The 16006-nt window shown below is 34.5% G+C and overlaps 3 protein-coding genes and 1 pseudogene across 5 annotated transcripts; 1 reads left to right on the plus strand and 3 right to left on the minus strand.

Moving 5' to 3' along the window:
• Positions 1-485: 485 nt before the first annotated feature.
• LOC104704059 (F-box/kelch-repeat protein At5g51250 pseudogene) lies at positions 486-1820 on the minus strand (annotated as a pseudogene). Its single transcript, XR_015578330.1, has one exon. The product of XR_015578330.1 is annotated as an F-box/kelch-repeat protein At5g51250 pseudogene (transcript).
• Positions 1821-1846: 26 nt separating this feature from the next.
• Positions 1847-7005, minus strand: LOC104757658 (phosphatidylinositol 4-phosphate 5-kinase 9). 2 transcript variants are annotated; one of them, XM_010480445.3, is made up of 9 exons: positions 6496-7005; positions 4218-5638; positions 3951-4118; positions 3674-3839; positions 3436-3546; positions 3068-3255; positions 2817-2974; positions 2578-2737; positions 1847-2249 (listed from the first exon to the last, which is right to left on the minus strand). In XM_010480445.3, exons 2-9 carry the CDS (start codon positions 5432-5434, stop codon positions 1970-1972), a joined length of 2448 nt encoding a protein of 815 aa, XP_010478747.1. In that variant the 5' UTR covers positions 5435-5638; positions 6496-7005; the 3' UTR covers positions 1847-1969. The 2 variants fall into 2 exon arrangements, with proteins under 2 accessions (XP_010478747.1, XP_019100896.1); XM_019245351.2 differs by having other exon boundaries at positions 6501-6956.
• A 6359-nt stretch (positions 7006-13364) lies between these two features.
• On the plus strand, positions 13365-14074 carry IPS1 (induced by phosphate starvation1). Its single transcript, XM_087463664.1, is given in 3 exon segments — positions 13365-13399; positions 13730-13938; positions 13941-14074. Coding segments are annotated over 3 exon segments (378 nt in total).
• Positions 14075-14388: 314 nt separating this feature from the next.
• LOC104757745 (proline-rich protein 3-like) lies at positions 14389-15480 on the minus strand. Its single transcript, XM_010480548.2, has 2 exons — positions 15201-15480; positions 14389-14915 (listed from the first exon to the last, which is right to left on the minus strand). The coding sequence occupies exons 1-2, from the start codon at positions 15385-15387 to the stop codon at positions 14587-14589; spliced, it is 516 nt and encodes a 171-aa protein (XP_010478850.1). The 5' UTR covers positions 15388-15480; the 3' UTR covers positions 14389-14586.
• Positions 15481-16006: the final 526 nt, after the last annotated feature.

A 16006-nucleotide genomic window follows, 5' to 3' on the forward strand; every position in this document is an offset into this window, starting at 1 on the left:
TAATAATAAAACCAAATATCTCATCATGCAATCAAGCATTGATGTACGGAAGCAATCAAGGACATGAACGAAGGCATTAAAACATAAACCTCATTCTGTTTCAAAATCAACCATTAAAACTAAAAATGATCTCTCCAAAGTTTTGTTTTTAGCAAAGAAAGATCAAGAACACAAGAATGTTTTTAAGAATAACTCTCTTATTTAGCTCAAAGAAAAATAACTCAAAAACTTTAAGCTTACAATCTCTCAATCTCAATCTCTCTCACCAAAACTCTATCTATTCTGCAGACCCAAAACCTCCTTTTACACAAAACTTTAAGCTTGCTCACCTTTTTTTCTTTCTTTCTGTTTTCTTGCTTTTTAATAATAAAACCAAATATCTCATGCAATTAAAGCAATCAAGGACATGAACAAAGACGTTTAAACATAAACCTCATTGTGTTTCAAAATCAACAATTAAAACTAAAACTGATCTCTCCAAAGTGTTTCTTTTTACACGAATGTGACCTCGACCTCTATATTGAACACCAAACATGTGCATATCAAAAACATAGCTCAACAACTAGAAAGTTATATAATTAGAAGTAAAACCAGAGACAAGTTAACTAAACAACATTCTCAAGCCTAGTGAAGCATTCATCAAACCGTAGCGGCAAGAGCCTTCACGAAATCATATTCTCTAGGGATTGTAAGTACATGACCCAACCACTCAACTTTCCCAAATATTTCACCACTCTTGCGTCTTTCAAGCGCAACCACCGCGCACAAAATCTTCTTCTTATGGACGAAACTAGACTGACCATAAAACAAATCATCGTCCCACAAAACCGCTAACTTCCCACCATAATCAGCCAATCTAACAGAAACACCAGGAGGAAACGTAGGTAGTTCTCCTACCTCCAAATATCTCCACCTGCTTACCTCAGGCTCAGTATCATACCATATGACCATTCTGTTATAAACAGAGTACAAAACATTCTTTATATCGCAGTAAGAAACTGAACGCATATAATTATATTCATCGAACCATTGTTCAACCAGATCCCATCTACTTTCCTTGGGATTGTAAGCAACCACCTCCTTTCTCTCAGTCACCACGTGGAACTTTCCGTCAATACAAGTGCTTTTGGAGTTTTTAAACTTGTAATCTCTTTTGCCCTTGCAAGGGATAGTCTCCCAAACTTGTGTTTTCGTGTCCAACACCTTAAGCGGTTTTGGACTGATTCTATTGTTGTAACATCCTACTACATATATCTTACGACCAATGACGCTAGCTGATATTGACAACTCCTTCACCGGCAGTGTTGGAGCTGGAGCCTCGCGCCAAGTGTGAGACCGGCAATCCAGAACAGAGACGTTAGACGAAGAGGGCGCGTGGATGTTGTAGATATCAGAACCAACCGCCACTAGACTTGAAAAGCACGCTTTATGGAATCTGGGACTCGGGACTGTTGCCAATACATACCCACTTGTGTCATTGGTTAGGGTTTGATCAGGCTTCCTGCAGAGGGTGAACCAGCGGTAACCAGGATTGCATTGAAAGCACACATAGAGACAACTCTCGGTGTTCCCCAAGAGGGACCTGGTCTTGTAAAGATCCGGTGAAGCTAGGAGAGATCGGAAGCTCTTGGAGACGAGTGAGAGAGTTGTATAGTACAACCTTGAGACACGTGCGACGATGCTCAATAGCAAATCATCGGGAAGTGACGTAATTGGGGACAGCTTCTTCTTCTTTTCTAGGGACGACATTGATTTGTTACTTACTCTTCAAAGGAAGAAGATAGCACATTAAAAAAAAAAGATAACACGTTAGGGTAACGTTTTGCGGTTTCGGCGACTTAGAAAATAAAAAGGGAAAATTAGTTTTTATTTTATTTATTGAAGCTCTGTTTACAACAATACTTACAATGTAGAATTCTTTTTGTTTTTCTCTCTACAAAACAAAACATAACTGTACTCAATTCTCTCACTATGTGTTGTTGTTCTGTGGAAACACTTTCTTGATGAACTCAAGAAAACGTTGGGAGTAGAATGTAGGATCAACAGCTGAGATCGAAAGAGAATCAAAGTGAAGAGACTTGTACGCGTGTTCGATCTTCTTAGTCATGTTGTACTCTTGTAAGATGTCTATGATGCCAAGGTATAGCACGACGTCGCAGCAGTCATGTAAAATCTGCTTTTCTTTCTCTTCTCTTCCCGGTATCAGCTCTGCTCTTGCCGGCATGTTCACTCCTTGCTGTATCTGCAGCCTGCATTTATACATAGAGAGATGTTCTCAATAACTGATTCAGGAACTGGACCAAAGTCCATAACCATAACCGAGACCAGGAGTAAATAACTGCCTACAACTCTACATTACATGTCAGCTTCTGTTTCCAGATGAATTCAATTCATCTGATCTACTATACAAGTGTATAAGCTTCGAAATTATAAAGGTTCCTGCTTTTAATTTGTATTCTTAACATAAATTCAGGTGTTTTGGTGCAAGTTTCTATATGAAATTGAGCACCATTGATCCCCCTATGCTAAGTTAAGTCTTAGTTTCTCAGTTGTCGAGTGAATTTGAGAGTTAGTTACCTGGCTGTTCCAGGAAGAAGGAGATCGACTTCTTCATCACCAACAGCGGATGCCCGTAATCTGCTGCCTCTGATATGAGGGCCAGTTACAGTATCGTCGCTTCCCCGAGGAACAAGAACCAATCCTTCGTGGTAAGACAACATGTCATCCTCGATTGTATCTGCTTTCATCATCATCATTATAAAAAAAAAGAACAGAGTATGAATCATTTTAGAGGCGATGAAAAAATATTTTCTCACCGTCTTCAGCAACACTTTCCAACGCGTCAGTTGTTATACTTTGAGAACGAACCAATTGTGATCTTAAGTGCTGTGGAGCTCGATGATGCACACCTAGCAAAAGACTGTAATCCATTATGTTCTGTGCTTCCAAGAACTTGCTATCGATCTCTAGTTGCCTGGTTACACCACGTGGAAACAAATTTTAAAATGCGGAATATGGAGTGACAAAAGTATATATCTTACAACCGGTCCTGGAGAGAGTAATATACCTTAGTAAACCTTCCCGCCAAGAAGGCTCCAAGAAGTAGTTGTAGCTCAGATCCAAATCTTTAAGTATTGTGTTCTCGTCTATCTCGACTTTGTTTGCAGAGCGTCCCAGGGACGAACCTTTAAGGTCAAATCTCCTATGAATTCTTAGATCTGTAAAGAACATGTTACCCATCACCACAAAGCGGAACTGCAATGCAAGAGAGATTTTCAAAGTTAGTTAGTCTTAAAGTTGGATTTGGACTTAAAAATGTTGCTCTAATGCTAGGTTACTACTCATAGATCATATCAAGAGGCAGCAATGTTGGTAATCTCAAAGCTAATGGTAGTAATAATCAAAATCAAAATATATGATTCATTGCTTCAGGACCTTTTGACCACTTGATGGTTTGATTCTGTGAAGGCCAAAGAATTTAGTAATGAGGGTGTTCTCATACGTTTTCACATGATGATGGTAATCTGGAAGCATCCTCAGGAGAACCTACACATAAAATTTTATTAATGTCGATGTTCAATAGATCACATCACAAGCAGAACACAAAGTCTATATAAAAGAAACGGAGAAATGTGAAAACAGAGATGGTGGATACGTATAAGTGGTTACTAACCTTGACTTCCGATTTCCTGAGTGTTTTAATCATGAACCGATCATCCTGAGACAGGAAGAAAACGCTGCCGCTCTTCCCTGGAGAAGAAAGTTCCCTTAAGGTATCATTTCCGCAAATGGACATCATATAATCAGCTGCATCGATCTTGAACATCTCCCTCAGGTTCCTACAAGGTTTAGAATGAATGTAAACACCAAGGACACAAGCATACTACTAAGAAAAAAATGAATGCGCAAAATTTTTTGGTAAAGAAAATTTAGTTCCATAAAATATTAACCTGAATACCATTGGGCAATAGTCCTTCCATTTAAAATCCTCCGAGTGGTGCGGAGGAGTCATCGTGGAGCCAGCTCGAGGAAAATTCATCCAAAAACTAGCCCGTGGTCCAAAGTCTGCGGTCCGTACTTCTCGCCTTTGTATGGGCGTAATCTTCCCCACGGTATATCTAACGTTTGAACTAGTTCAGTGACACAATACTTGGCGCTGAATTTAGAGCTAAAATACTCTCACAGGACACAAGACAAGATTATGGACAAGCATATACCTGATTCCAAGCTGCAAATTGAGCATCAGATCATAACTCCGGTGACCTTTAATAACAACTTCTCCAGGCTTCTTAGCTTCTTTAACAAGTCTTTTGTGTTTCCTTTTTGCTCTTCTGGATGTGCGTGAAAACCCGTTGTTTACCACAAGCTCACTGATCAGAACACCTTGCATATATTCCCGCTCCAAGATCGGTATGTTTGCATTATACTGCACGCTACTTCCGCTATCTAGAACTGCTGTAGATAAATCCGAGTAATCATGTCCTATCACTTTCTCAATAGATACTTCAAGACTCCACCGTCTTTCTAAAGAAACCCTTCCGTTGCGAGACTGTTCTAAGTTTATTAAACTCCCTTTTGAGAGCTTATTATGGTTCACGCCAACTCTAAGGTTTTCCATATTAACCGAAGAAGCAACTTGGTTCTGTCTTCTCAAATCAGGTAAAACGCCTCTTTTCCTAAGAGCATTTAAATAAAACTCTTGCACTGCAGGAACTCTTGTTCCCGCTGAATAAAACGAGCCTTTACCATCTTTCAAACCGCGGGTCCATGTTCCAACATAGCAACCACCATCTCTCCATGTATATACACCAACACCATGCATCATTCCATTCAACCAACTTCCTTCATAGGAGTCTCCGGTGACCCAAGTCAGCGTACCCTTTCCTGACATTTTCCCGCCTTTCATATCCCCCAGGTATACATTTTTATTAGCCCAAGTATACTTGCCTGGACCTTCTCCCAACCCTTGAATCCAAGAACCTTCAAAGACATCACCATTGGGGTAAACCTGATATCCAAGCCCATGTTTCAGATTAAGCCGCCATCTTCCTTTATATGTTAACTTGTTAGCATCCACATAAGTCCCTGAACCGTGCATATAACCGCCTGAAAATTCACCTTCATACCATGCCCCGGAAGCCCATATCATTTTTCCAATTCCATGTCTCATCCCACGCCTCCATTCTCCATCGTAAACGCACCCATCTGACCACACGTACTTCCCTGATCCCTCGGGAACATTTCCAAGCAAAGAACCACAGTAGGATTCGGCATCAGGGAGCAACAGCGTCCTAACTCTGAACCTAGCATCCTCAGAAGTTTCGGGAATTTCTCCATTGTTCAGCGCCGATAGGATCTCTTTCTTAGTAAGTGCATCAACAGATTTTGTTCTTTCTGCAAAAGCAACTGGCCCTCCCACATCAAGGCCAGACATGTAAATCTCTCCAAAGAAGCTAAACGCAAAATTGCTCAGACAAAACCGTAGAGCAAAAAGGCGTGACTGGCTTCAGGGAGAATACTCTTTCAACAAAACATGAGGATAACTCCAGTAAACTGGCAAACTGGGGGATATATAATGTGCTCAGCTACGCTCCGAAGCAGATGCAAGAATCAGGTTCCAAGTCACGATGTTATGAATCTGGAATCAGAATCAGAATTCACTAAAGGAAGTTAAAAAAACTTTTGACGGATATAAACAAATCCCAAACTAATGAGGAAAACATGAAAAAATGTAAGTGGTCGCAAAAGCAAAGACTTTGCTCAAATCTCTATCAAACAAGAAAATTAAGACACGCATCTGATTCTTGGTCCCCACTTGAAAAAAACAAGAACTCATTAAATTTCACAGATAAGCAGAGAAGAGAATGGGTGAGGAGCAAAGAACAAAACCCCCCTTTTTTTACTCTCAAAAGGAAAGCCTTTTTAGGGAAGAAGACGAATCTACAATCATAAAGTCTTCATTAAAAAAATCTTAACTTTTCAATCAAATTCTCAAACTTTTTCAGTTGAATTCTCATTTTTTTTTTTAAAAAAAGAAGAGATTCCACTCACGTCTCCCGAATAAAAGCCATAGTATTGCCAAATTTACCAAACCAACAAAAGCTAGAAAGAATCCTACTTTTTAGGAATTGATCAAAATTGTTCATTACAAGTTTCCAACATTTCAACCTAAAAACTTTGAAATCTCGAATTCAAAATGAAACTCCTTTCTTCAAACCCAATATGAGAGTCGTGTTAATGGAAACAAAAGTTTAAAAAACTTTTATCAACACAATCACACCAAGCAACACCATTTCAATCTTCAATCTTCATCAAAGATGAAAATGAAAGCAACACAAATCAAAGATCCTGGATAAAGACTTCAATCTAAAGAGACCACCAAAGACAAACAATAAGCAAAAAAAAAAAAAAAAATGCCCGAATTCGGAAAACGAAACCCGGATCCGAAAAACCAAATCGAGAGAGAGAGCACTAAAAGTCAGAGTGGTCACAAACCGTACGGAACAAGCTCGAAGCTCTTCTCTCTTCTCTCTTTGTTTCTTCTTCGTCTTCTGTGGGCTTTGTTGGTCAAATTCTTTACTGAAGGAGGAGACACGACTGGACCCAAATCCCGAAGCTTAAGCGCCACAATAACAGCTTCTTATTTCTGAATCCTCTGTTCCATAAAAATTCAAGCTTTTAACTTTACACCAAAATTACCAATATACCCTTTCCAATGTGATCTATCTTTTTTTTTTTTTTTTTTTCTTGATCTAAAACCCACTTAACCTCTCTGTGTCTTGGATTGCAAAAGAGTGGTTTCCTTTATATATATCTCTTAGAAAAGTTTTTGTAGCTGGTGAAAAATAATCAAAGGGTTAATAATTATATATTAACAATCCTCAGATCTTTCTATTTCATTGTGGTTTGAGATATTTTTTTCAAGAAAAAAAAAACAATTAATTGTTTAATGACTTGAGATTTATTATTCAACAACAAAAGAAATTTAAGTGTTTTAGAAGGTACAGATGTTGACCTGCTCTTGGCCGGTGAAGGGAAACATTACATTGTGTTTTTTCTTCCACTTATCCACGTGCGTTCCTATATTTTATGCTCACCAATTTGAGTTTGATAAATAAAAAAAAAGTTGACCAGAAAAATTAACGAGTTTGAAGGAAGGAAGAAAAAAAAACGAATTGATTACAGATTTTACTGCTCGAGAAAATCTTTTTTTTTTTTTTTTTCTCGAGAAAATCTTTTGAAACCAGTGTAAATAAATCGGCATTCTCAATCTCAAATACAATAAAACTAATCGGCATCAAATGCCTAATTTTTTTATTAATTAAGTAACATAAATCTGATTAATAAACGAGATTTTGGGGGGTCGTCATTTCGTATTCAGTAGAAAGTTTTATGCCGCTTTAGGTAATGTTTAATTAGGAAGTATGTATATGTTTGTATTTGGCATTATGATTATAAAAAAAAAAAATATTTACGTTCTCAAACTATCATCAGTTTGCACGTCAATCATACCTACCTACTATATCGGCAACTTTTTTTAATCACATTCTCCTGCAGTTTAAAAAAAGATTTGTTATGGACTAATATGTATATATATAGTAATAAGTATACTAGAAAACACTGCAACCTCTTTAGCTTATAGTCAATTCAACGAAGATCCAGACTTAACGTTAATGATGTTATTGTCATTTATTGGTCATTTCGACCAAACATTGGTATGTTTTGTTCTCGTTTTATCAAATATCATTCACAATATATAGATATATAATTGGGCGAAAACAACTAATTAATTAATAGTCTATGTATACTATATATATAATATAACAAATGAAAGAAAAAGAAGGTGCTAAATGATAGTCGTTGTGATGTGCTATATGATTAACACTTTTACATATCTTTTTCGGTGGATTATTATAATGATGCTGGGATTAGTGATCAGACAAGTTAATTATACTTCGTTTATTATAAGTTAAAGGCCTGAAAAGTATTAACCAAAAAAAAAAAAAAAGGAAGCTTGATTAACATTATAAAAGTACTACTTTTATAACATAACAGAACAAAAAAAGTATGATTTTCCCATGCAACGTACAACTTAAGAATTACATAAGAAAACGCGACAAAAACCAAAAGTATAGAAATAACATCGATCTTACCCTAACCCTTATGAAGTTTTTTTAAAACAGCGTATTAGCATTTATAACTTATATTTTCTCTTTATTTGTAGACTTGTCAGTCGAGGCGATCACACTATAGAAAGATGAAGAAGAAATCAATCAACTTATATCATATTTTCGTTTTTAAAATCAAGAATTACATAATATCTACCTAGCTATCCAAGAACTTAATTTTACATTGTATCTAAAATCAGACAATTAACCAAAGCCACCGATGCAAGTAGTGGGGTTGGCTACCACTAACTCAAAGAAAATTCCATTTATGTTGTCGTTTTCTCTTTGTTGTTAATTCCAGTTTCCCATTACTTTTAATTTATTAATTTTGCGAGACCAAAAAACATTCTTCATCATCAATCATTAATTTCTTTTTTAACTGTAGTTTAACGCGGAGATATGTTCAGTGAATTGAATTAGAGAAGCAAATAGTATGAAAATGATGTATGTTCTGAAGATATATAAACTTCAAACCATTGGCTACTCATAGTTCGATACGTACTTGACATCCGGATACCTTACGGAAAACGTCCAAAAAGAAATTAGTCTCCCGTAGCCTAAAACCATTTACGTGTGACAAAGCCAATGCCATTGGAACAATGACTCGATCTCAATTTTTAAATTCCTTTTAAGTAGACCATACCTTCTCATTTCCTAGAATAAACACATTTGTGGAACTTGTTTTGGTACTAGGTATATTCTTTCTGTCTTGATATGAACCATCTCACCATCGCAGTACTTGAAAATTAAATATAGCAATCAAATAATAATATATTTATATGAATTGAAAGTGTTTATATTAACCGTTATCATAGTTCTAATTAATAACAGTTTGTGCCCTTTGTTTTTAACAAACGACCATGTTTCAAATTATGCCGACGCATCCAATTTTTTAATTAAGCAAGTGATATTATTAGTGAATATTATTTAACAGCAAGTTGGAGGTTTATTATAAGCATAATTTGTAGATATTAGCCGCAGATTTACAACGATATTTCCTCTCTTTTTTAATATATTTTAAAATTAACAAACAAGTTTCTAGCGTTGGAGGAAGACATAGCTAGAGGATTTGGTAAAAAAATAGTCAAAAAACGCAATAGTGACAAGTGCACAATACACGTGGTTACCACGGACAATTTGACCTGAAACATGTTCGAAGTTACAAAACATTTACCATCTAATTCAATAAAATATGGTGTAAAATTCTCATAATTTACTTACCAACCAACCACTAGAGAGGACAACGTTTACATATTAGATATCGAGTGTAAAGTAAATTCATATGACACGATTGGGAGGTATTCTTAAAAAATGGGCATTTCTTCTCTTGCTAGATGCCGACCAAACTTGTTTCATATATATATATATATTTGACTAGTAAAATTGTTAGATTTATCAAGCTTTAGAGCCATTGCTCTTACAAAATTAAGCGAATATAGGTTTTGTTGGCCCCATGATTGATGTCACATTGTGTATAATTCTAGACTATTTATACTTTAAGACTAATATCTTTAATGGTATTTAATTTAGTATTTTGCGTTGGGTCTAGTCACGTCCATTGCATTCTTCATGCAATGACAAATAGAATAGGTTCTTTAGACGATATTAACAACGTATCGTTCATTAAAGTTGATAAGTGACCGTTTTCTATACGAGATGAGTTTTTACATAGCATATATAACCTGCAGCAAGTAAATACCATTTCCACCTTTTATTTCATTAAAGTATTTAAAAAATAATGTATATTTTAAATGCTGTTCAAAAGTATACCGCGCTCATGATTAGTCTCGGTCAAATTGCATGTGGTGTGCCCCAATTCACAGAGTCACACGATAACCCTACCAAGTAGTATTGAAAATGATATGTTTACCTGCAAACAGATAGGAAGTTACAAAGTCCATATGGATTTTTACAAAATTAATTGTTATTTTGTTTAAACAAAAAGTTCATGCACCTCAACGGATAATAAATCGAGTCACAATATCAATTATTGATTTAAAATTTTGATGAAACTTCTTTCGTGGATTGAAATCTAGCACAATATTTTCTATAGATTTCATTTTTTGATAGATCATATATATTATTCTTATGTATCTCTTGTGGGACTTATGAAGGCATCAATATCTAATCATATTCAAATATCAGTAGATAACTTAGTTAAGTATAGATTACAATATCATAGCGTTAGATTATCATGTGGATTATGACCAAAGTGCTTAGTGATAATCTTGTTTATGTCCTAATGGACCTTAATAATTAATATAATATCTCTAAGGCCAATCCTAATAAGTCAATGTATTCTTCTAAATTCTAACTAGTGGTTGCATGTTTGGCTGATTTACCATATCAATGCCAATATATATATATATATATATATATATATATATATGTTTTGATTATGATTGAATAAATTTAATGAATTAGACACTAAGAAGGATGTCCCTATTAAGCAAATGAATGGCTCAAAGCAACCAACAAAAAAACTTAGGATTCCACATACAAAATTTTAAAATATAATATGGCAAAGCTTAGAGAAATACCATAAAATCACACTAAAATAAAATTTTCATTTTTAATATTTGTATGTATAAATGTTACTTAAATTATTATATGACTTTTATAGATTTTTTCGAAAATAAACCTTGCATATATAATATGGAAAAGTGAAATAAAAAGCATACTTTCATCACGCTTTCAAAGTGAGTTTTCCATAACATCACAAAGAAAGCTTTCTAAATTTTTTGATTAGGACTATGATTCTAAAGTTTTTGATGAAATTTTGTAGTTGTAAAATCCATATTGAAACGGACTAAACTCTCATACCCTCTTTCATCAAAACATTTTCTCAAAAACCCCTTGATGTTAAAAAGACAATATTATCCTTAATAAAGGTTGTTAAAGGTTAAATATAATTAAACCAGTAAATGTTCAACGAAAAACATAGTAGCTCAGTTGTTGCGAGCTTCATGCGCACGCGCGCGCGTCCAGGGTTCGAATCCTATTGGGTACAACTGGGTACAACTGGTACACCTAGGATGTTCGATTTTTATTTAAAAATTGTTAGAGGGGTAGTTTCGTCCTTTCATTAAAGAAGAGGGATATGTAGAATTAAAGTGGATATGGAGAAAAGAATTTTTCAGATAGAGGTACCAGAGAATTAAATCCTATTGAAACCAATCTGCTATTTATAAACTTAAAATGTAGCTTTATTAAATTCGGTAGTAATAAAAAGAAATAAAAGTATTTATTTGTGAAATTTAAAATTTTGAGTGCAATGTATTAATATTGTTTTTGTATCAATATTTAAATATACGGATTGTACTATTATCCTTGGTAAATGAAAAAAAAAACCCATTATTAACCTTGTGTGGAGATTTCGGAGGACAAAACAGTATTATTAAAGAGACAGATTGACAGAACATCATTCTCTTGATTTCAAAAACATCGTACAAAACTTTTTGATCATGCATTGTTCTCCTGTCACTTTCATACTCTGTTATATCACCCACCCAAAACATACGGTATACAGAGTCCGTGACTTACTACTACTGTAACACGTTAAAAAAAAGGAACTTCTAGTTTGATTTTTTTTTTTTTTTTAATGTAACTACTGATAGTTTCGGCCTTTTGGGCTTCAGAAGCCTAAATAAACAATTGACAGATTTTGAAGCGCAAAATATTGTATGTAGATGTTTATAGTTTAGACGAAGCTAATGGGAATGTTGATGAAAACGATGAAGATTCGCGATAACAAATACTTGCTCTGGTTTTAATTACACAAATACCGTAGCCTGAACATTACTCTTTTGTTTTTTCCCATCTAACTAACTTGAGATTTAGGAACACATACATGATACATTTTTGAAGCCAACTTGAATGGGCCGGGGGATTTAGCAACAATTTCATTTAATTTAATCAAAGGAATTGTTGAGGATTGTAAGTAAGAGTTGTGTCAACGGCGCTCATTGTTTGACAACGGTTCGGTCTCCCACAATTTTAGTGCGCTTTTCCTATGCACACGCGAATCATTTACTTGCCCCCATTCATCAACCCTCAATTTCCCTAATTTCTGTTACCCTTTTCTGCTAGCTTTCCTTTTGCAAAATTTTTTAAGGAATGCGAAATACCTAAAACAAAACAAAACAAAATCCTAATGCTAGATTAAGACATATGTACGTATATGTAGACACTAATCAATTTTTTTTTTTTTTTGGAAATTTGAAATTTTAGGATAATAGTGATTTTGAGAATTTTGAAAGTTTGGGCCGATCACTAGGTAGAACCAATTTTTTTTTTGGGTTATCAACTAGGTGGACACGAAATTTTGGAGCACAATAAACACAACCAAATAAATCACTAAGCTTTGTTAGTTAGGTGATCAATCGTTCCAGCAAAGATAAACGTAATGCGTTGCGTCCTATTATGTCTGAAAATATTTTGGGACTCTTGTTTCTTATAAGAAGGAAAATGAAAGAGTCCTTTTTAATTTAACAAAACGAATCAAGTTATTAGTTTATTACCATGACACGCAGTTAGATACGAATATATATCACAAAGATTGCATACGTAATAAAAATGAATAACTTTACTGTTTATGAAGAATTTAAAGAATTAATTAGGTTCGTGACTACGTGACAGCTCAGGTACATGACTTAAAGTATTGAATAAAGAAATTACGTAATTTTTGAACATGTCATCAGCTGATGAGTGTATTAGTTTATGTCTGTGAAAACTGAAAAAGGCAATATTGGTAATGGCATATTCCATCGGATGATCCAAAATTCCAAGCATATTCACGTAAGACTCCCCTTGTTTCCATCATCTGCTTCCACTTATATTTTTTAATTTACTTTTTCATGCTCTAGTCTTTACACCATATATTTATTCCCCTTTACTTAAGTTCACCAATAATCTACAGTATTTTCCATTCTTTATTTGTTTTGTTTTATTGTTTAACAGTACGTAAAATCTGGAAGGCAAAACAAAAAACTAGAATAATGTTATAAGACATGCAAGCTAAATACGTGTATAGATACATATGATACCAAAACATAAAAACATATACGATCTATTAACAGCATACAAAAGATTCATCATTTTATACAATATATATCATTTATAAAGAGCATTAATTAACAAACATGAAATATATTGGTTAATTGTTACAAAAAAGTTAGTTTTTTATACGAAAAAGAAATGAGAAAAGGTGGAAAGAACACTATAAAGCTTATGTAATATGTGGTTTAGGTGTGTGTATCTTTTAAAATGTCTTCATGACCAAAGACAGAAAAAAAAAAAGTGAAGTAAAAGCTATAAAACCCCCCTAGCAAGCCTCCATTGTTGAACCCTCTCTTAAATCTGGCACAAAAACAACACAAAACAGAAGAAAAAATGGCCATCCCCTAAGGCGACGAAGAATGAAAAACCTCTAGTTTAATTATCTAGATGTTATTCATATCTCTAGGGGATGGCCTATGTACAAAACAAATTTGAATACCCTCTACAGTTAAGCGGTTTTGTGTTCATGTAAGGAAAGTGTTTTATGATATGGAGCAATGAAGATTGCAGAAGGCTGATGATGAAGAGACAGCTGATTCAGACAGCGAGTTTTGTTTATCTCCCTCTCGAAATTGGGCAACTTCTATCCTTTGGCAAGCTTCGGTTCCCCTCGGAATCAGCAGATTATGTACCTCTCGAGTTATGTAATACTCTCTCTTATCTACGTTTTGTTTATCTCTATTATGTTTGTGGTGTATCCAGTCCCGTAGTATGGTGTTCTTTGTGTGAGGGATAAAAGGAAGGAATATCAGAATTTGAGATATAAATTAAAATGGGGTGTAGTTTTGTTTTATTGGAGATTTTATATGTTTATCATTGACTATCTAAATAATTTTTTTGCAGAATAGTCGGGCCTAAGATCTTAGATGTGCATGCTTTTGTCAAAATTTGTTTCCGAATCTCTTTATAGTGTGATTTCCGTTTTCTGTTTGAGACTAAATTAAAAAAGCATTGTTTTTTTGGTCGACAACGGGTACCGGCCAGTTTAAAAAATATATCGAGTCACAACTGGTACTCGTAATTTGGTTAAACGATGTTAATTTATTTCACTTTACGATGTTAGTTTCATTCCACAAAAGTTTCAGCTATTTGTTGCTTCCATTTTATCACTTTTAGTACTTGATAATTTACTAGAGGAAATCTTCTAATTGGAAGAGGCCTATTACAAGGGAAAATATATTGTAATTGGTTCTTTTTTGACGAGTATAGTTTAAATTGACATGTACAAGAATTACCAGAATTACGGAAGCAAAAACATGCCACATTACGAATACTGTATTTGAGTAATATATATATAATGTTAATGAAAGGCCACGAAGTTTAAATGACCTCAGCCAAGAAAGTCGAAACCTTCCGAATTTTAGTAATTGTTTTCAAATTTGGGCGTCTCACACATGGGAGTGGTATAATAAAATGGTCCGACCACATACTTAACCAGATCCTTGAAAACCATGAATGGTCGAACTAGCTTCACTCCGGTTAGACCATCCCCAAAATTGGTCGGAATGTCACATGACTGGTCCGGAGAAGACACTAGCCGGACATTACATTGTTGAGGCTTGAGATCCTTCCCGCCGTAGAGGACATTGTTGACGATTAGATCGAACTGGCCTCTCTCATCTGTCTTGTCGCTGCCATAGTATCTTACTCTTCTCCTCTCGTCCATACATGTGATTGATACCACTGCCCCTGAAAGATTCAAAGTGGAATAATTTGTTTAATTAAAGCCGGTGGTCTTGAGAGTTTTCTCACGGTTTGCATATAAGAAACAGAAAAAAAAAAACAAATAACAAGAAAACTTATTTTCAATATTTTTGAACGTGATATTTAGTTTCTGTCTTGGCCATAGCCTTTCTAGATGTAAACCGTAATTAATAAGTTTTGGTCATACAACAACCATAACTGATGTTTGAATTTTTATGTTATGAGTGATTAATACAGAAAATCAAATTTATTGGAACTATTAATGTATACCTTTGATGGGTTCAGAACCGTTGATCCATTCGCCGTAGTTCAGAGAGCAGTCTTGGCACATAACTTTTCCGGCAACGTGAATCACATCAACGTCGTTATACGCCGTCGTCGTGGTGATATGACTCACACAACTCACCAGAAATAATATTTCGATTAGCAGAACCAACGTTGTGATCTTCTGCGCCATGACGACTTCTCTTTTGTTTCGATGATTTTGAGACAATGCTCTCTGATGTAAGAAAGACTACTTCATATATATAATATATAAATTGAGACCTTTTGGTTAAGGGAGGAAATTATGTTATATATGTGTAATGTGTGGAAGGGCACTACGTCTAGACGTGCGCTCCAATTAGTATTATGGTCTCAATCATTTCTTGATTAAAAAACTAATTTTATTTCAATTCGTTTACCGTATGAGTTTTATATTATACAAAAAATAAAGCATGAAATGTTTATACCCTCTGTCTCATAAAATTGATGTTTAGAAGTTTTTACACATTTAAGAAAATAATGATTATTGAGTTTAAATATATTTTTTCTTTGACTAAAGAAATATTATTTAATTTTAAACCAATAACAATTCAAAATTTTAAATATTTTGAATGATTACTTCTTGAAATTTACAAAACATCAATCTTTGTGTGACAAAAAAATATCTCAAAACATCAATTTTTACGAGAAAAAGGGAATATTGGTTTTTCACAAAAATATGTGAAACCTTTTGCCGGTAGCATTATGATTATGAACCTTCTTCAGTTGACCAAATCATTGTTGTTAATTATTAACCTTCTTTTTAATTCTCT

Source organism: Camelina sativa, chromosome 1, assembly GCF_030686135.1.
Source record: "Camelina sativa cultivar CO46 ecotype springtype chromosome 1, ASM3068613v1".
Lineage (NCBI taxonomy): Eukaryota > Viridiplantae > Streptophyta > Magnoliopsida > Brassicales > Brassicaceae > Camelina > Camelina sativa.